This window comes from Plecotus auritus (assembly GCF_963455305.1).
Source record: "Plecotus auritus genome assembly, chromosome: 1".
NCBI lineage: Eukaryota > Metazoa > Chordata > Mammalia > Chiroptera > Vespertilionidae > Plecotus > Plecotus auritus.
In genome coordinates, this window is record NC_137770.1 from 39,466,718 (window position 1) to 39,488,675 (window position 21,958).

At 37.5% G+C, this 21,958-nt stretch overlaps 2 protein-coding genes and 1 pseudogene across 3 annotated transcripts in view; 1 reads left to right on the forward strand and 2 right to left on the reverse strand.

Moving 5' to 3' along the window:
- The window catches only part of ARID4A (AT-rich interaction domain 4A), a 66,912-nt gene extending 48,948 nt beyond the window's left edge, over positions 1–17,964 (reverse strand). Inside the window, exons 1-8 of the mRNA XM_080661048.1 lie at positions 17,628–17,964; positions 16,505–16,561; positions 14,608–14,718; positions 13,713–13,778; positions 12,386–12,476; positions 3,050–3,129; positions 2,871–2,965; positions 624–756 (exon numbers count right to left, since the gene is read on the reverse strand). Coding sequence (XP_080517174.1) covers positions 624–756; positions 2,871–2,965; positions 3,050–3,129; positions 12,386–12,476; positions 13,713–13,778; positions 14,608–14,718; positions 16,505–16,510 — 582 coding nt within the window. The 5' untranslated portion in view covers positions 16,511–16,561; positions 17,628–17,964. The remainder of the gene's footprint in view (positions 1–623; positions 757–2,870; positions 2,966–3,049; positions 3,130–12,385; positions 12,477–13,712; positions 13,779–14,607; positions 14,719–16,504; positions 16,562–17,627) is intronic.
- LOC308247576 (keratin, type II cytoskeletal 8-like) lies at positions 4,352–5,766 on the reverse strand (annotated as a pseudogene). Its single transcript has one exon. The product of its transcript is annotated as a keratin, type II cytoskeletal 8-like (transcript).
- Positions 17,965–18,200: 236 nt separating the features above from the next.
- Positions 18,201–21,958, forward strand: part of ARMH4 (armadillo like helical domain containing 4) — a 257,827-nt gene continuing 254,069 nt past the window's right edge. Inside the window, exons 1-2 of the mRNA XM_080670192.1 lie at positions 18,201–18,372; positions 20,065–20,130. The gene's annotated coding sequence lies outside the window, so the exon portion shown is untranslated. The remainder of the gene's footprint in view (positions 18,373–20,064; positions 20,131–21,958) is intronic.

The following is a 21,958-nucleotide window of genomic DNA, read 5'->3' on the forward strand; positions in this document are numbered from 1 at the left end:
TTTTAAAAAAGAAGGTTTTGTGTGTTTTTTTAAAGAATGAGACTATCATAATTAAATCTCTAAAAAAGTTACTTCTAGAAAATTAATTTAAAAAAATTAAATAATCAAGTTAACGGAACTTGGGAGGTATAAAGTGGTAATGGGAACAGGGTAAAAAGAAACACCACTAACATGTTTTAAAGGAAGAATTGAAAGATTCCAATAAATCAGGGGTGGGGAATGTTCAGCCCACAAAAGGCCCTTGAAATCATTTGTTTTGGCCCTGCCAAGGCATTAGGAATGAGTTAATTACATGTTTGACCAAATATAGCAGGCTAATTTTTAAGTTGATAATTTTGCATGGCCCACGAATGATGTGATAAATATCCAAATGGCCATTGGCAGAAAAAAACGTTCCCCACCCCTGCAATAAATGACTGGTTACAGAGAATTAAAATTAAAGAGAGGAAATAACAAAAAGAGACAGTGAAATATGTGGGACCTGAGCATGATTGCTCAATTTTGCAATGAAATCCAAATTAAATTTGTGTAACACTTTAAAAATATTTTAAATGCTTTTTAAAAACCCATGTGAAACAAGTGTGTTAAATGGTTGATTAACTTTGGAAAGAAACCTTACTTACCAAAGCAGGATACCATTCGGTCTTCTCAGAAGTAGATATCACACTTACAACTTTTCCTAATAATTCATCATTGAGACGTCGCTTATCTTCATCTTCATCTTCACTAGTTTCTTCCTCCTTTTCATCTTCATTACTAAAAGCCAAAATAATTTTATCATAATCTTAAGATAAACCACTTTGAATATAGTCAGAGTGGTGTGAATTTAATACATACAACTAAATTTCTAATCTGTATTACCCCTTTTTATTATTTGAATTGAAGAGCTAGAGTAGACACTTCCTAGCCCCACAGTAGTCGTCCTGAGATGTCCATCGTAACTCTGAGTCCACTTCACCAAATCAACGAGGACACGAACTTAAGCTCTCCTGCCAGCCACCCACTGGGACAGAAAAGCCTAATTATGTCACCATGAAGAACTTACTGTGCCAAACACATTTTTTAAAAAGATTCCCTTCTATTTTTTATGTATGCCAGATAATAGAACTCCAATTTTCTGACAGATTATGAAAACACATGTGAGGGGTTATTTAGATGACCTATCTAGATAACTAAACAATAATACAAACCCATAGCAAAGAACAGTTTACAGAACTAAGTAGACTAGCCTGTACTTTTCAAAAATGTCAAATGTCATGAAAAGACAAAAAAAAAAAAAAAGGGGGGGGGGGGCTGAGGAACTTTTCCAGGTTAAAAGAGACTTGAGAACCATATAAACTAAATGCAATGCATGATCTTAGATTGCATCCCGGAATCAGGGAATGCTATAAAGGCTATTTTGAGCAACTGGCAAAGATAGCATTCTATACTGTTAAATTTCCGATTCTGATAATCATACTTTGGTTATGTAAGAAAATGTTCTTGCCCTAATCGGTTTGGCTCAGTGGATAGAGCATTGGCTATGGACTCAAGGGTCCCAGGTTTGATTCTGGTCAAGGGCATGTACCTTGGTTGTGGGCACATACTCAGTAGGGAGTGTGCAGGAGGCAGCTGATCGATGTTTCTCTCTCATCGATGTTTTTAACTCTCTATCCTTCTCCCTTTCTCTCTGTAAAAAATTAATAAAACATATTAAAAAAAAAAAGAAAATGTCCTTGTTCTGTCCTAGGTAAAGTATTTAAGAGGTAAAAGATCATGACACTTGCAACTTCCTCTTAAATAGTTCAACCAATTAAAGTTATTATTTAATTAAAAGCTTGTAATATGTACCTATAAAAAGAGAAAATGACAATGCAGATGTGCCAAAAATATTAACAACTAGTGAAACTAGATTATGAATATATTAAAGTTTATTATAATATTCTTTAAAATTTTAAGTTTGAGAGGGGTGGGGGAAGCTGGAAGAGATTAACCAAAGAGCTTATCCTATCTAATAAAAGAGTAATATGCTAATTAGACCGGGAGACCTTCCAGATGTCCTTCAGGACAAAGCCATGGTGGCTGGCTGAGGCAGAGGTAGTTAGAGGTGATCAGGCCAAGAGGGGAGGGCAGTTGGGAGAGAGCAGGCCAGCAAGGGGGGGGGGGGCAGTTGGGGGCGATCAGGCCGGCAAGGGGGCAGGGGGAGTTGGGGGTGAGAAGGCCGGCGGGGGGGGCGGTGTGTGTGTGGCAACTGGGGCAAGCAGGCTGGCAGGCAGAGTGGTTAGGGGCGATCAGGCAGGCAGGCAGGTGAGCAGTTAGGAGCCAGTGGTCCCGGATTGCGAGAGGGATGTCCGACTGTCGGTTTAGGCCCGATCCCTCTGGACAATCCCTAAAGAGGTTCCAGATTGGAGAGGGTGCAGGCTGAGCTGAGGGACAACCCCTCCCATGCATGAATTTCGTGCACCAGGCCACTAGTATACATATAGGCATAGCCCATGGACATAGACAATAGTGCAGTATGCCTGGGTGGGAGCAGGAAGGAAAAAAGGTCATCAACAATAAAGATAAATTAAAATTTTTAAGTTTGAAATGTTTTTGAAATAAAAAGGTTAAAAAATTACATATACTCACTAAAAATAAGAAAATTATTGTATCAATTATGGAATTTGGCAATGTAATTAAAAACAAAAATAACCTCTTTGAAAAAGGAGTATGATAATTATTGACAAAGTAATGGGAAAAATTAAGAACAAAGTCGGCACAGGGTAAATATCTAACATAATACAAGATGTTATGAAAAAATTACGCAAACAAATTTACCCATCCTAGAAAAGTCATTTGTTTAATGTTATAATAATTACTATAATGTTACTGTATATATTAACACTCACATAGGAAGAGAGGACCTCCTTCCTCTGTTCGTCTTCTTTGCAATTACTGGAGTTCCAAAATGCTCTGGATTTGTTAGTGGAAGCTGATCAAGTGTCTGGATAAGAAACAAACAAATTAAATCACATTTTTCTCTGCACGAGTATCCTTTGTTCAACCGCAAAAGTCCGTGTCACCTTACCTCACTCTCAGCAAAATGTCTCTCTCCTTTTAAGCAAAGTGAGGTGCGTCTCAATGTCCTCTCATCACCATCATCAAACACTATAATAAGCGAAAGAGAGAAAATTTATGCTCACAAATAAAAATACAACTGCACAGAATGCTGTCATTGCTATTTATCTAGAGCTTAATATTTGCAAGAACCATAATTTGTTACTTTTCAAAACCTTTTAAAATGTACATAGCACATTTTTCATTTTATAGGTACCAAACAAGTTAAATGGCTGTCCCCAACTCCTTAAGTGTCTCCAGTCAACTTCTTAAACCATTAGCAGCATAGTCAAAACACAAATATTAAGTCATTTTTACTCCTAGAAGAATGAACAAAAACCTGGTATACAAAAATGAAGCGTTATGGTGTGTTTTTTTTTCAAGTTATCAATGGAGTACCTCTAACTTCAAGAAACTGACTTCTGATAATGATGTTGGATTATTTACTTCTTCTAGTTATTTGTATGATAACCTACCATAGTAGATTCTAAAGTCATAAGATTCTACTTTTTTATTTTGGTAGAAGAGGATGTAAGAAGTTTAGGCATAAAGGTTGAAACGAGGAAAACATCAAAAAACTGAAATTTTTTTTAAATTCTGAAAAATTAGTCTAAATTACATGGAACTTTTCTTAAAAGTTTTTACTTTATAATTTTTAAAAATCACACTTCTTGAAAACACTTTAAGGAAATGGGCGCAAAGAATTTAACAATTAACTAACGTTTACCATATAAGTAGCTATATTATCTTGATAATTTGAGGTTTAATTTTGCAGAAATGTACCGATTTTAACATCTAAAACTTACAAAGCTTAAGAAAATGTTCTCAGAAGACACCTGACTGTCCAGCTATTATGAAGAAATAAAATATAAAATGGAGTCCTTACTTCAGATACTTGAAATGTATAGACATATCAGCAAATGTTTGTACACTTATGAAAATAACATATGAACAGGGAAACATATATATACAATAATTGTTATTTTAAGATTTAATCCTGCTTTTCTTAATTTTAGATGTTTTTCCATTGTATGTGTGTGTGTGTTTTTTAGGGTTTGCAGAACCAACTATGGCTTTATTTTTTAGGGAAAAACTTGATTTGGCTTTTAGTTGGGAGCATGGGAAAGAGGTGGTCCCCCAGGCAGTAAACTTCCCCACCCCAAGGGTGAGCTAGGCCTGGGGCTGAGCCTCAGACAGGGCTTCCTGTGCCTGCTGCTCCCCCTGCACAGCTCCTTTCCAAGGCTAGGAGGACAGGAGGGACCCTGGTAGTCATTCACTTGGGGAGGACATCAGATGATTCAGACACCAGCTTCCCATCTTGGATCTCAATCTTCTTCACAACCGTGGTCTTGGAGGAAGCTGGAGCAGCTGAAGAAGGCAGAGCTCCCGCGAGAGCCCAAGTTGGCCTGGAAGCCCAGATCATAATTGAGGTTTCTGTAAGATGGGTTCATCAGCCCACCTGAGTAGCCGCTGGTGATCTTGGTGTGGGTGTTCATGTTCTGCATTCCAGATTCCAACTGGTTCTCCTCGCCCTCCAGCAGCTTGTGGTAGATGGTGATCTCCACATTCAGGGCCAGCTTGACATTCATGAGCTCCTGGTACTTGTGCAGCTTCTAGGCCAAAGAGCGGCCTCCAGCTCAGCCACTTTGGATTGAGCATCCTTGATGGCCAGCTCCCCACGCTGCTCGGCATCAGCAATGGTGGCCTCCAGGGAAGCCCTCTGGCCTTTGAGGCCCTCAATCTCAGCCTGGAGTCGCTGATGTTCTGGTTCAGCTCAGAAACCTAGGTCTTTGTGCAGCGCAGGTCACCCCCATGCTTCCCAGCCAACAGTTCCTTATACTTGATCTGGTACATAAACTCAGCCTCAGCCCAGCTTCGGTTGGCAATTTCCTCATACTGGGCATTGACCTCAACAATGATTCCATCAAGGTCCAGAGAGCAATTGTTGTCCATAGACAGCACCACAGATGTGTCAGAGATCTAAGACTGCAGTTCATGAATCTCCTCTTCATTCAGTTGCTTGTAGAAGTTGATCTCATCATTCAGGGTCAGCCCATCCATGCGGGACTCCAGCTCTACCTTGTTCATGTAAGCTTCATGCATGTAAGCTTACCTTCTTGGTAAGGAAAAATTCATTCTCCATCTCTGTGCGCTTGTTGATCTCATCCTCGTACTTATTCTTCAAGTTCTCCACCAGTCCCTGCATGTTGCCAAACTCTGCCTCCCAAACCAGCTGTTGCTGAAGGTTGTTGATGTAGCTCTCGAAAACAATGTCCATGTGACTGTGAGTTGTATACTGTTGCTGTAGGAGGTTCCATTTGGTCTCCAGAATCTTACTCTACTGCTCTAGGCTCCACACCTTACTGATGAAGGAAGCAAACTTGTTGAGGATCTTGATCTGCTCCTTCTCCTGGTTGCACATGGCCTAGATGTTAAGAGTTCGTCTCCAGCTTCAGGGGAGTCAGCAGGCTCTGGTTCACTTAGACAACTATGATGCTCCCCATACTCCCAGCCCCGTAGTAACCCCAGGCCACCCCGGTAGCTGCTGCCCACCCAGGAAAAGGCCAAGGAGATGATGTGGGTGCCAGGCCCACTGGAGTATGAGCAGCTGCTAAAGACCCTGGAGCCAGAGGTGGACACCATTTAGGTCTTCTGGGTCACCCTTGTGGACATGGCGGAGACTGGAGTGGAGGCAAGGAGGCTGAACCAGACAGATTCGAGAAGGAGCCAAAAAGCTGCTTGATGTTTTTCCATTCTAACAAAATAGGTTAGTGTTAATAAAAGAAAATTTTGCACTACCTTAATTTAATATCTTAGATATTTTACTTTGTTATCTATATAATTACAATCCTGCATTTACAATTTTTAAATTGATTTTAGAGATAGAGGAGGGAGGAGAGAGGGAGCGAGAGAAACATCGATTTGTTGTTCCACTTATTTAAGATTTCATTTGTTAATTCTTATATGTATCCTGACCTCGGATAGAACCCGCAACTTTGGCATATCAGGATGATGCTCTATCCAACTAAGCTACCTGGCCAGGCCATCCCTGCTTTTTTTTTTTTTTTTTTTAAAGGTTGTTTTATTAGTACTTTGCCTTCAAATCATAAACTTAATTTTTCATGCCAGAAATTCAATTATGTAAGAGCACTCTACTTCTTCAATATTTATCTACCACATTCAGATCTTTTTCTTAGACTAAAGACATTTAGCTTAGATTCTCTTACATGAAGGAGACAATGCAGAGACAATTAGCTCCTGAAGTACATATTCAAAGAACCATAATGATTCCACAAAGTAGCTGTTTTATACACTGTCATTGATGCAGAAATTAATGACCACTTGCAGGCAGACACAATGACAGGATAAAACAGCACCTTTCAACAATTACATCATTAATCTATTCTTGATTAACAGCGCTCTAAACAAACATTTGTATCAAAATTATGATTTATTTGGGGTCAAGTCTAATAATAAACCACTGTTCTTTATAAAATTCAAAATCATAAAATTATCATACCAAATTTAAAATAATGCTTCACATTAATATTAAAATCCATAAAATACTAAAGAATAAAATCTTAAAAGTTCCAATTTTCCTTAATGTTTACATTACAAAGATGGTAACACTAGACACACAAATACATACTCATATACACATACATTTAAGTCGAAGTATGAGGAAGGAAAATGAGACTGTAAGATCAATTAATATTAAATTTAGGCCACAAAACCTTTCACCAGTTTTTTATCATTAAAATCAATGGCAGCCCAAGTCAAAATGTTTTTATGAGAAATTTCAAGTTTAACATAATTCTTGTTTTTCAAAATAACCATTTTGAAATAAATCAGATTTTTGAAAGAAAAAATTCATTTCACTCATCACATTTTTATATACCATCAGTAGAAATAATATAAGAACCAAGAAACTTCCCAGCAGATTGTGGAGCAAACAATTTCACAGCTTTATATAGGAACCCTTCCCACTTCAAGTGAACAAAGAGAAACAGTATTAAGACTTTTTTTTAATTCACAAAACTATGCAAAACTGTGTATTTGAGTACTTTAACAAGTCTGTTAAGCCATGTGATTTCTCAAGATTTTCTGAAAGGCAATTAGAAAACCCAACAGCAAGGTAGACCTATTAATCATGATATCCTGATTATCAAAATCATGAAAGTTCTACCTATAGGAAGTTTTCTCTATAACTTCTAAGAATCACTTAAAAGAACACAAAATTTGTAGGCATTGAAAAGTGACTTTGGCATTTTGATAAGTGAAATAAGTAACTGGTATACTTAGTAAACTCAGCTTCTTTCAGTTTAAGATGTATACTACAGCATGCCAAGAGGAAAAAAACCACGTAAGGCTATTAGAATTTAGTAATTCTATGAAATTTCTTATACTTGCATTTAAATAGATTATTCATTGAGTGCAACAGGATATAACAAAAGTAGTATCTGTTAAGATACTATATATAAATACTAAAACCCAATTTGAGAAAAATGATAAAGCTGAGAATCTCTCAATTAACTTTACTCATTCTAGTCAAAATAAATCCAATGCAAACAAATATACAAAGCCTAATCCTAAACTGTTAGAATTCAAAGAAACAAAAGCCAACCAGGATCTAATCTAACTACTTAATACATAGTAGTCTATCGTAACACTGTAAGATGTTGGAGAATAGTAAGATAATAATAGTAAACTAACTTTATTTACCAACTATGTAATTAGCTATCACTTAAGTTTCTACCATGTCCTGACCATCAGAGCAGCCTCTACAAGACAGGAATTATTACCTTTCTTTTATAGATAAAGAAATTGAGAATCAGAAAGTTAATCAATGAGCTACAATTTAGTCAAGAGGGATCAAAATGCATTATAAATAGGTATGAAGCAGAGGTATAAAATGAATGAATTCTGACTTTGGAAAAATAAGTATTATTATGTCTGTGTATTGCAGTTATGATTAACAAAATATTTCACATAATGGAGTAAAAACTTTAAAGTTAAAAATAGATGCATACCCTAGGAAAAATCAATAGTTCTGTTACTCATAAAATCATCTGTTGAGTCCTTCAACAGCTAAGGTCAAAAACTTCAGGAATCTGTAAACTTGAGAAATTAATATTCAAATGTCTAATTAGATTAAAATATGGGAATTCTAATTCTCATGAAAAGCCATTTAAACAATGGGTTAAAGCCTATCACAGGACTGAAGAGATTTCTTGTTGTTTAGTACATTTTTTAACAATTTTCTAGTCAATGAAAAGTTTTGAAAACATTTTGTGGTTGATTTTGGTTATAACAACATTTGTCAGAAGAGGCTCTAACTATATTAAAAACCTTATAAGCCTTTAGCACATTCCAAAAGAAATGTCAGTCCATTCACCAGTTTAATCTAAACTAGAAATCCATGAGATCTGATATATGTGCAGAATAACAACTATAAGGCATGAAAAAAAATTAAGAATCTTAAAAAATAATTTGTCACAAAAACATAAATGATCAAATAGATTTTAGTGTTAAATGTGATATATAATGTGTAAGTACATTTTATATGTAAGTTACTGAATTTAACAGCAATTTTTTTCCTTATTTTTCAAATCAATGTGTTATTTTCTTTTTTAAATATATTTTATTAATATTTTACAGAGAGGAAGAGAGAGGGATAGAGAGCTAGAAACATCGATGAGAGAAAAACATCGATCAGCTGCCTCCTGCACACCTCCCACTGGGGATGTGCCCGCAACCAAGGTACATGCCCTTGACCGGAATCGAACCCAGGACCCTTCAGTCCGTAGGCTGACGCTCTATCTACTGAGCCAAACCGGTTTCGGCTCAATGTGTTATTTCATACCCCAAAAAGGCAAAAGAGGAGTAGCTTTAGAATGTCTTATTGAGTGTTGTATTTACCAGGAGTTAATGGCAATATTCAAAAATGTAGATATGAATTCTATTCCGAATTTTGATACCCTTAAATGACATTTAACAACACAATTCCACACATTACAGATTCCTTATCTTTAATGCAAGGAAAAGAACTGTCAAATGAATAAACTATGCTAGGAAGCACTGTTTTATGATAGGAAGTATTTCCAAGGTTCAAAAAACAAACAAACAAAAATCCATGAGCTGGAGCTATTTATTGTTCACCATTAGAAGGCAAAGTATTATTAGATTTCGAAAAATTGTATTATAGTATATCTATAACCTCTTTCAAAATTGGTTATTAAGCTATAATAGGAAAAGTTAATATTTATGTTACCATCACTGACTCATTGCTCCTGTCTGATCCAAACCAGCAGGAGGGTATCCTCCTTTGTTTCGCTTTTTTGTTTTGTTTTGTTTTAAAATGTATTTTATTGATTTTTTTACAGAGGAAGGGAGAGGGATAGAGAGTTAGAAACATCGATGAGAGAGAAACATCAATGAGAGAGAAACATCTATCAGCTGCCTCCTGCACACCTCCCACTGGCGATGTGCCCGCAACCAAGGTATATGCCCTTGACTGGAATCGAATCTGGGACCTTTCAATCCGCAGGCTGATGCTCTATCCACTGAGCCAAACCGGTTAGGCCCTGTTTCTTTTTTTAATACTCTGACATAAATTCAAGACATCTTTAATAGTCATGAAGAACATTCATACTTGGTATAACTTTCTGTTTCTTCCTATACAGCACTTCCCTATGAACTAGAAATCAAGTAAATTTTCAGAAAAGAGCAATAGGTAGTAGACACTTAAAAGAAAAATATATAAAGTTCATGACCTGTAAGAGATCATTTTATTTTGCCTCTCTTAACCAGTTAACTACCACATGTCAAAAACGAAACCATCCCCACATGCCACATTTTGAATTTAATTTTAAAAATCAATTTGCAATGAATATTATAAAAATAAGTATGTTACTCACAATTCGGGTATTCTTGAATATTTTCAACTGAAAAGTCTCACGAAAAATTATTTCAAAGTTGGTCAGGGCTGCCACATAGGGAAACCATATTTTTTTTAATAGACGCGCAGCGTGTGGGGAAGGTCCACCAATTGTGTCTACAGACGCTTAAGGCGTACAACGGATTAAGCTCATTATATTCAAATCACCCTTTATGTAGTCTACATCCTTCAATACCTAAACATTCTTTATAGTAAAGTGCTATATTGAGTACAATTATGTGAATAGTGCCTCTTCATGCCTTAAATATTTTATTTTATTTTATTTATTTATTTTTTTAAATATATTTTATTGATATTTTACAGAGAGGAAGGGAGAGGGATAGAGAGCTAGAAACATCGATGAGAGAGAAACATCGACCAGCTGCCTCCTGCACACCTCCCACTGGGGATGTGCCCGCAACCAAGGTACATGCCCTTGACCGGAATCAAACCCGGGACCCTTCAGTCCGCAGGCCGACGCTCTATCCACTGAGCCAAACCGGTTTCGGCATGCCTTAAATATTTTAGATAATTCTCTCATTACACAGATGCAAAGATCTTAAATATTTTTAATTTTTCTCCCGAATAAGTCTCTGTTTCTCCAAGTGTGGTTTGTTTTCCTAAGTGTGTACTAGCTACATTAGATTCAGCCATTGTGCATATAAAAAGAAAGATTCTTGGGTTGCCACCTCCTGATCTACTAAATTAGAGAGACTTGGGGTCCTCAAATCTCAATTTTTAAACAAACACCAAGTGATTCTTATGTACACTAGTGATTGCGATACATGAATTATATGTAATTATAATTCTAAACTCTTTTGAGAGCAAGAATTCTGTAATTACCAATGGGGAAATCACCATAGAGAATGCTCAGTAGCAACTAGTTTTTAGAAATGCTAAAATGCCTTTCATGTAAAGGATAGAGGTTGCTATTCACAACTGAAGGATTATTTTAGGGTCTAGAAATCAAGAATGTGAAAACCTGGAAAGTATTGTTTCTGGAGAAGCGTGAGCATTATATCAATAAAACCAAACAAGTACTATGAATGCAAGCTTGATATTGGACACCAAATAGAATGAGGTATTAGTATTTGAACATGCATCATATAATTTACCATGATTCTGCACACATCAACTCCTATAATTTTTGTCACTGCCTTATTTAATATAGCAAAACTGTATTTACTTAATCTCTAAGAGTAAACAGCTTAGTTTTTAAACCTCTAACATCTTCCAATAGCCACAACTAAGCTTCCTAAAAATATGTAGTTCAGAATAATAGACCACTGTGAACCAATACCAACTTCTAGGAAATCCAAGAATAAAAATGGTTAGGAAATAGCAGTATAGTACTAGTCATGTTCAGTAAATTGCTACTAGTACTAATAGAAGCCACAAGGGTAGGAGGGGGGACAGGAAGTACAATTGTTAACCAAAGCATGTTCTTCACAGCTTTGAACAACTGCAGATAAATATTTTTTACCCGAAGCAACAAATTAAGTAAATCTAAGGGCCATTTCTCTTCTACAAGGAAATCACATCACTGTCATTATACTATTTGTACCAAGATTTAACATAAAAAACAAACAATGAGATAGATGTTCAGTGTAAAACCAAGGATTTGATGTTATCCACATGACTGTATAGTTTGGAAGTACTGAGAGAAAATTTAGGAATTTTAATTACTGACATTCTCATCAACATAATGACAGCAACTATATAAGCACTACATTCAGGTTTTCATTTACTTGTATTATGACACTTGCTATTAACTACAGTAAAGTTTTTTAAAACCAGTATAAGGTTATGTATGGAATGTTAAAGTTCATTCATATTAGTAACACATATCTTTTTCTTTCTTTTTTGCGTGTCATCCTTGCACAGGGGCCATGCTAATCTTCTCTTATCGTTCCAATTTTAGTATATGTGCTGCCAAAGCTAGCACACATATATCTTCCTTACCCTCACTGTATCATATTTTAAAAAATTAAACTATGATTACCTAGGCTTGAATCTACTCTGGTCAGAATTTTTTACTCTGTGAATCCCATGGTAACATCTATACTACCCTTATATTAAACAGGTAGCAACACAATAAAAGATTTCAACTATGCAATCCTAATTGTAATTACAGAAAGTTAAAAAGTCTGATTATTTACAATACTAAGTTGTACTGACTTTTCTTATGAAACAAAAATTACCATATAATCTTGGGTGAAATAGCCACAAAAGCCAAGTTACTGTAAGAGATAAGTGACAGGAAAGAATACGTATTTCTCTGCCAACATAATGATTCAGTGTATTTACAAAATAGTTATATGCAACCTACAAATCAAACCCTATGGATTAAATTATTACTTAACTACTTACCCACAGTATACCAACTAGCATCTGTCAACTTGCTGATAATAGCTTCCTGAAAGGATCCATCGGATGTCCTTGTTTCAACAATTGCTCCAACCTAAAACACAAAATGAAAAATTCATTTCCAAATGTAAACAAAACAAATCACTACCACCTGGGTAAAAAAATAATACTACTTAGAATAATTCTACCTTCTATTGGCTTAGATCTTTATCATTAATAGTGCTCATACATTTATCATGCAATTTGAGCCCCCTTTTGGCATACGTAAGAAAGCTATTATTGCCTCTATTTTACACATTGAGAATTGTGGCTCAGAAAGAGAAAATAATTTGCAGGATACAGGATGAGAACCCAGTCACTTAAGTCTTACTTCAGAGCTTTTTTACTATAACACGTCTTCAAGAAAACTGTGGAATGTAAGAACTGAAAAACCATACAACACAGCAAAAATAGCTTCAATTTCTTTCATAGAAATATTGGATTCAGCATTTGTATTTAAGGGACCTTTTACATAAAAATTTCACCTAAAGAGAGAGAGAGATGGACCAGTTGACCTTCTTCAGCTTCCAGGCCTTTGTATATCAGATATTAACTAAAATAGTATTCTGAGAGAACAAAGATTATACAAACAAATGGCCAGAAATGAATGAAAAACATAATATAGGTATTCATTAAATTCAATTATGAAGCCAATAGTTTACTTGGTATGTTAGAAAGAATAATAGAAGATTCAGATTTATATTAGTATATTACTTAGCAAGCTAAATATATTTAACAACCTAAAAAACAAAATGAAGCATTAAATCCAAGAATTAAAAGGGGGACTGAAAACTCATGTTTATATATGTTAAAAGTTACGCTCCCATAAGATGTTTAGCATTTTTTTTTAAATATATTTTTATTATTTATTTATTTATTTATTTATTTATTTATTTATTTTTTACAGAGAGGAAGGGAGAGGGATAGAGAGCCAGAAACATCGATGAGAGAGAAACATCGATCAGCTGCCTCCTGCACACTCCCTACTGGGTATGTGCCCGCAACCAAGGTACATGCCCTTGACGGAAATCGAACCTGGGACCCTTGAGTCCGCAGGCCGGCGCTCTATCCATCGAGCCAAACCGGCCAGGGCAGATGTTTAACATTCTTAAATTAAGGACACAGCCATTGTATTATCATAATTTATACTAACTATATAACATCACATTTGTATTTTTGTTCTCTAACATTCTAAAAATTTTAAATTGTATCTATAAATGTAAAATTCAGTAAGTTATTGTATGAATTAATTATTCATCATTTCAGATTTTAAACTGTAGAACATACGTACTCTTAAAGGACCTTTTACTTGGTCATCTTGCACCAATTGTGTAGTATTGTCCTGTTTCAGGAGTACCTGAAAAATATTTTTGCACAATAATTCATATGTTAGTCTTAAAACAATACATTTATGGTAATACTCTAACAACAATGTCTTTAATCTATGCTTTCTTAGCATCCTGTGGTTACTTCTGTTATAATACTTATTACATTGTCTTGTATTTATGTTTATTGTCTCTCTCATTAACTGTGAGCTCCTTGAAGGCTCTAGTCCTCCATCATCACTCTAGGCCCAGCAATTAGCAAATGTCAATGCATATTATAGGCACTTAATAAATGTTTGCTGAATTAATGATCTATAACTAAGATTATTAAAAACATTTATATAGGAAAATTACTATAAGGAAACAAAAAATGTTAACAGTAGTATTTCTAAGAGCTATGGGCATTAATCCTTCGGTACATTCTGTATTTCCAAATATTGTACACGAATAATGTGTTAAGTTTTTTTCTGGTCATAAAAGCATCTTAAAAATAAATTTCCTAAATCATTTTTAATACTATCTTGAGAACACAATTTCACTGTATTATTATTCCTAATCACTTGAAATTGTCTCAATGTGAACATCATGAAAAAAGAAATTACAGCCTAAGTAAGCATGATGCCACAAACAGGAAAGATCCAAATGATAGGAAGTATCATGAACATAGTATTTTCATGGAAGCACTTTGAAATAATCTCATTTTGAGTTATTGCTCAAACCTTAATGTGCTTTTCCTATAGTTTTATGTATAACAGTGTTGGTACAAATAAATGAAATGTTGATTTGAAGTATGCCCCTCCTACCCAACACTTTTCAGTCTATTGTTAGTAATGCTGTTACATAAAAAGAAATAAAAATTACCTTAACTTTCACCAGTCTTTTCACAGTCTTAATTTTTGCCTCACAGAAGGCACCTCGGTACTTGGCACTTACATCAGTTCCCACTGTCAGGTAGGCAGGCTCATCAGCCGCCTGATGGAAGGAACATAAAATGTGAATTTCACTACTATTTTCCCCTATTCGAATCTCAAGTCTCATTAAAAGGTTCTGTGTTTAAAGTAATAAAAACGGTAACACTATTTATTTATTAGTATCAGTGATAATTGAAAAATACCCCAAAGCAAACACTTTATTAACAATCCTTTATTTTATAAACTATATCCTGATAACATAAAACATTTAAATTAAAACTGGGAAGTATCAGTAAGGATATACAACAATTTTTTTCTCCAGATACAAAATGTTTCAACAATTCTAAAATTTATTTAAGAAATTAAAAATAAGAAAAAAACAAAATATATGCATATGAAGTGTCTCATAACACTTTAAGTTACTCATATGGTCTCGGGAAAATTTTGTTTTCAAATGAAAGATAATGCTATTAAAATGAATACCAACAATACATAATTATATGCTTATTAATATAGCTACATAAAGGCAACATCTTTTCAAGTACGGTATAATTGTACAGATAAGAAATGAAGCCAATCCTTTTGATAAGGAGAGCATTATTTGAAAAAAATCACTGGCTAAAAGCTTCATTTTAGAGGTTTAAGTCTGATGAATGCAGAGATATGAACTGATGGCACAAGACTTGTAGCCATACCAGTTTATCACAGTAGTCTTTTGGGTATATACATATAAAAAGCTTTACTAAGAAATACCTACTTTTAGCCAATGGCCTAAGATACATTGAAAGATGTGAGAAATTTCATTCTACGATTCATTTTAATCTTGACAATAACAGTGATTGCTACTTCAATCTATTTTACCTTTTTTCAAAAAGTAAGCATACAAGTTTGATTCAACATTGCCAAGAGCAAAAGTTACAGTGTACACACACTTAAGAGACACATTTGTAAGTAGGAAAGGATTTTAATTTTCCAGTAAGTTTTCCCAAGTAATATTAAAAGTTATATGTAACCTTAAAAAAAAAAAAAGTAACGTTAAAGGTCACTTTAAGAAGATAAGGTAAGAGAAAATTTGGGAAAATGATGTATTTCAGGGCTTAATACACTGAAATAGTAAATGACTAAGAAGTCAAGAACCTGTTAAAGTTAGTGTATTTTCAAATAATGCAAATTGAAAAGGAATACTTTTAGCAAGTAAATATCTGACCTGAAACATTCAGTGCTACAACACTCAACTGCTATCCCCTTCTTCTCCTTTAAACATCACATATGATGTTTGCAATATTGTCTTCAGAAGAATATATACGTATTTTTTGGTTAGCCACATGCTTAAAATTATTTATTATAAAAACTGAACTAAAACTATTAGTTTTGGTTCCACTTCAAGTATTTTAGCCACAGAATTTCACTTTACCTCCAACAAAAATGGTACCTCCCTTACACAATCCACCTATTTTTTTTCCATAGAAAAATCACACTGGCACTGAGGAAGAATAAAAATTTCCCCAAAAATCCCCCAAAGAACCAAAGCAGGACAAAAGCTTTACTTCTGCAAAGGTTGCTGCCAACACAGGAAGTGTTTAAAAATACTAGCCCAATGGACAACAATGGAAAGGCTGCAGCAGCCTTTCCCAAGTGCTGTTTCAGAGATGGGCCGAGCTGACTGCATTTAGACACAATGATCATTTCTCACCCATTCAACACGTCCTCCTTTTCAGAAAGCACTGCCTGGTTGAGAAATCAATTCTGAGTAGCCAAAAGAAAAAAATAATGACATTCCACAGCACTAGCCTCACGACAGGCAGTGTCCTGGGCACGAGGTTCAGAACAGTGCTGACTCCACTTACCTTCATTTTTATTGGTGACCTATGGGGTTCCAGCTCAACCAGCTCTGTCCTCCGTCGCTAGAACCATGGGGGCGAGAAAGACAAGCCAGAAATCAGTCCACACGGGGGAACGATCCAGGAAAAGAAAGTAAACAAACGCCAGCGGGGAGGGGCAGAAACCTCACCGGCAACGGGATAAGAAGATCCCCTCGGAGGGTAACTGGGACGCAGGAGCAGAGCGGGCAGCGAAAACCCCGCCGGCGCCCGTTCCGCCCTGGACTTCGCCAGCGGCCCACCGCGCCCCCGCCTCGCTCGCTACTTTGACCCGAAAAGCTTAACTCGGATCCCGAGGGCCGATCGCTCAGGAAAAGGACAGGGCGCCGTGTGGGCTTACCCTAGTCCCCGATAGGCGCGGCCGCCCAGCCTTCGCTCCGCCGCCCGCCGGATACCCGACTTTGGCCCGCGCCCCGCCTCCGCCGCTCGGCCCCCTCGGCCCGCCCCGGGCCCGCGGTGGCGGCAGCGGAGTGTCACGGCGCCATTGCTCTCCTTCCTCCGCTCTGCACCATGTCAGTAAAAAGAAGCGCTTCTTCACCCGAAGGGGCAGGAGCCGAGGCCTTTAGCGGGAGGCGCGAGGGTGCGGGGATACCCGCGAAGGAGGAGGGGGCTGAGGGGGCGGAGAGGAGGAGGGAGGTGGCCGGACAGTGTGTGGGAGGGGAGGGGAGCCACACAGCGGCAGCCGCCGCCTCCTCCCTGCGCCCGCCTTAACTTTTTGTACAGCCCAGAGAGGTACCTGCCCCCAGCCCCTCGGGTCCTGCTACGGACTCTACGGGGAAGGACGCGCCGCGGAGTTGGGGGCCGACTTCCTAAAGCAGCCCGCTCTTCACGGCGCTGAAGCAAACTTAGCGGCGCGGCCAGCCCCACAGCCATTTTCCCGGGGAAGCGGCCGAGGGGACGGCTGCGGCGGCGGTTCCCGCACTTGCTGTCGCTGCTCCGCAACGTGCCCCTTCCCCAGCGCTCGCCGCACCGCTAGCCTAGCACCCCCGTTCCCCACCTCCAAAGCTTCTAACTGCACCGGGACCTCGGGCAGCAGCAGCAGCAGCTGCTATGCTGCTTGGTATCCCCCACTTCCCTCCTCCCCACCTACCAACTGCGGGTGAAGTGCGCGCTGTCAGTGCCAGAGTCCTCCGCCCCACTGACCGCCGTGGGCCCCCGGCTGGGCAGCACCACTCTCGGCCGCGGCGGCAGTTCCTGCGCCCGGTTCCCCACTCTCCCGATTTACTGCCACAATCCACCAAATAACAAGCTGTTGAGCAGACTCGCTTCTACACGAACTCTTATTGGCTGCTCATGACGCCGAAGAGCTTCGGATTGGCGCTCACTCCTTGCCGTCCTCATTGGATGTAGCTCTGAAACTTCACGGATTGGTGCGAAAAACAGCAGGTAGGACATCTTCCACTTATGATTGGCTGTCTCCGAGGTCTAACGTTACTGGAGAACCAGGTATTGAGTAAGCCAGTGCTGCCAAAGGATTGGTTGAAAACACTCCGGATGTGCTTGACTGAACACTGATTGGTAAATGGAGGGGGTCAGGAAGAGCAGTTCCGCACGAGGATTGGCAGCGGAGTGTCCCATGGAAACCGAACCCGGAGCTGCGGCCAAGACTTGCACGGGGGCGGGGCAGGGCCTGTCCAAGGCGCATGCGCTAAACTGACTTCTCGGCGCCATTTTGTCTGGGCAGCGGTGGCCGCAGGTCTATCGCATTTCATGTTTCTGGCGAGAGGACAGCGAAGTCTTTCTACCGTAGATTCTTTTCAGTGCGGTACCCTTCCGCGGTTCTCCCCAGGACAGCACCTAGTGAAGGTCGGAGGAGTCGCGAGTTTGTTTAAAAGGTCAGTGGGAAGCCGTGGTTGTCCGATTGACTGGGGGATGGCGCAGCTCTAGCGGCGCCGGCACCGGAAGTGGAGGGGCCAGGGCAGCCATGGCTAAGTTCTCCCCGCCACCGAGTGGGAAGTAGAAGGCGGGATGAAAGGGGGCGAGGCTTCCTCTCCCGCCGCACGAGAAAGAGGCGGAGGGTAAGTCTTTCTCTGGGCTGGTCCTTGGACTCCTCTAGCGAGCTTGATGGGTTTTCTGGGTTCTGCTCCTCCCTTTCGAAGTGTGTTTCGGGGATTTGTCATATTCTCAGCCAAGTGCTACTGGCTCTGAGCGCCTCCCTAATTAAGACGGGGAAGGATAGGTTCTTAGACGCTACATGTGCGTGGGGACAGGTGTTTCCGCGTGCTCGTCACGCGATTAAGCTCTCGGGTCGGAATGCTGAGAATTTACGTGCTAGCACCGACGCTGCCGCTCGACCCTAGGCTGGCAGCTGTTCCACATTGCACGAGGCTTAGGCTGCTCTTTGAAAGGAAACAGCAGCAGCGATTTTGCAGGGTCAGGAAACACCTTAGATCAAAGGACCTCCGGAGAGGACCTTGTTCAAGGCAGCCATTGGTCTTGGTCGCTTAGCAAAACCTTGTGTTTTGTTAAACGAAACACAAACACATTTGAAATGGTGGAATATCAATGGCAAGCTGTCACAAGGAATGAAATAATTAGGGAAATGGAAAATGTCGATAATCCACGTTGACTAAATTTACTCAGAGAACAGTTCAAAGAAAGCCGAATCAATTTTTCATCCAGAAGTGTTTTTTCTCAAAATCACTAAGAAAGTGAAATATATGCTGGTATTTCTATTGAGTGACCCAGTGGCACTGATCTGGATAGCTTCTTAAATTATCATGATAATACTGCCCCTGTTTTGAATACTATGGTTAAGTTTTAATAATTTATTGGGTATTGTTGGCAGTAGGTCTGAAGATAACAGGACCTCTCCGTGACAAATATCCTGAAATGTTACTGAGAGTTCTAATGTCTGTAAAAATGTTTAAAATTGGGGAGGCTGCCTGGAAAAATTTCCTATGGACCAAAAAAGGAGAGCCATAAGTAGCAAAATGGAAGAATGGTAGTTGAAAGCTGTTTTGTTTGGTCAAGGGTTCAAATGAGTGTACAATTAGCTGTCAGGTGTGAATTTCATTTTTATTTTTTTCTGGTGTGGTATTTTAGAATGAAACCTCAGTTAGGACATACTTATGAATTTGTCTACCCATTCATGTGATTCTCATTTCTGGATTTTTAAGTACTTAATACTTTTATCATGGACTAATATGAACTATTTTATGATTTTTTTCTCCCAATTTAAAAATTTGACATAAAAAAGATACTTCAATAAGAGTTTACAAGTGAAGTGATTTTCTTTCTTCCTTAGGGAAATTATAACATTATGCTGCTGACCTTTCCAGGGGGTAATCACCTCTAATTTCACTACACAGCTTTCAGCTGTTACTCTCCAAATAACACATCAGTGGGCATTTGGAAATTACTAAAAAGCCAAATGAAGAACACAATCTTTGTATTCCCTCCACCAAAGTGTAATTACAGTTTATGCTATACTGTACAAGGAATTTCACTTTTTCGTTGGTTTGTTTTAGAAAATAAAAATCATTTCAGTCGTACTCATTTTGTCACCCATATTTTTTTCTTTATAGAAAACATTGAAAACAGACAATACTGTGTTCTTAAAGCATTTTTATGGCTGCATAGTGTTCTACAAGGTAGGTGCACAATAATTCATATAACCTGATTTCTTGTTTCCTATTTCAGCAATGTGTCTGAATAGCCTTCTATATATTTTACAAGATTTTGCCTAAGAACTGACATCTGTAGCTAAAATTTCTAGGCATCAAGATTTTCCTTCACATCCCTGATTATTTCTTTAGAATAAATTCCCGGAAGTGGAAATATAAGACCAAAAGGATTGTACATTTAAAGGCTTTATTAATCCTTGAACAGCTGTCCATCAAAAAGCATTTGCTATTAACTGCACTTAAATTTTTTTGTCATCCTTTTGCTTTTTATTACATTTTTTTTTTCTTTAGCTTTATTTTTCTAATTTTCTCTCCTGGGTCTCTGTTTATTTAAGTAGAATTATTACAGTCTTAAGTCACATATGTAGTAAAATTGAGAATTTTTGTTGGACCTTAGGAATAATTTCTTAAAGCTAATTTACTTTTTACTCTAAAAAATAAATGCAGTGAAACATTTTGCTACACAAGTGACATTTAGAGGTTGCTAAAAAAAAAAAGTTTTTTTGGTATATTTAGTTGAGTTCAAATTATTTTTATGATATAGTTAGTTGAGTTGAACTATTTTAGAGTTTCCTGTAACCTTTCCTATTGTGAAAGCAGAATGTTATATTTCCTAAAGTTTTTCATCCTTGTGTGCATGCTATGCTCTTGGTGATTTTGTACCCTTACAAGGACCCTTTACATGCATCTCATAACATTTACTTAGCAGTTGTTTGGCTCTTCTGGGTTTGAGACACTACTTCCAGAGGGAAGCAACAGAGGTTTTAATCACTCTTGTGTTTGCCTGTCAGAAACATGATAGATGATGCTCTGTTACTTCTTATGAATCTGTATGCCCTTTTATATACAAAATATTAAAATAAGGTTTTCTTTAACAGTAATTCTTTCATGATGTTCCACTGATGCTGTCTTAACGTTCAAAAGTTTTTTGATGCTCCAAATTGTTTATTTAATACTGAATTTATTTGTAATTGCTAATGTAATGTGGACTTAGAGAACTCTTAAGAACAGTTATTCAGGATTTTGTTTTCTCATTTTTTTAAAAAAGATTTTATGATCTCTTAATGGAAGACAACTGTAACTAAATAGTCACTTAGACTGTCTCTTAGGTATGAATGAAAGAAAATTGTAATAGAATTGTTTTTTATAACCTATTTCAACAGGCCCCAATTAATAGAATAATGTTTCCTACAAAATCACAATTGTCAACTTTTTAATAATGCTTCTATTGATGAAAAGCTTTGCGAAAGCAAAATGTTATTTTTTTTGTTCAGGTGTTTCAATGAGGCTATATAATTAGCTTCCCAATGTATTTTAGATTGAAATCACAAATTTAGAACATCCGTATGGATTTGTTTACCCATTCACATAGATTTCATTTCTAGATTCTTAATCACAGAACACTGAATATTTTCATGATTTTTTTTTTTTTAAACAGTGGTAAAGTACTTGAGATCTCATCCTTAAAAGTGTTTAGAAGTGGAGAAATTTTGTGTGTGTGTTTTTTTAATGGAAATTTTAAAACATTCTGTGTTCTGAGTATGTGGGCTTTGTCTTCTAGTGAGCTTTATTTTGTGGAAAAATGAAGGAAGGTATTCCAGTTTTAAAATACCTAGATTTGCTACCTGTTGAAAATTATGTTTCTGGTAAGCAATTTCACTTAACTATTCTTTAGTAATCAAGATTAGTCATGTTACTATTGCATATATCTCGTTTGAAAAGTGATAGGATTTATTCTACTGTACAGTTGTTTCTGTAAATGTCTATCTAGAGAAGTAGAACATTACTGTGTTGA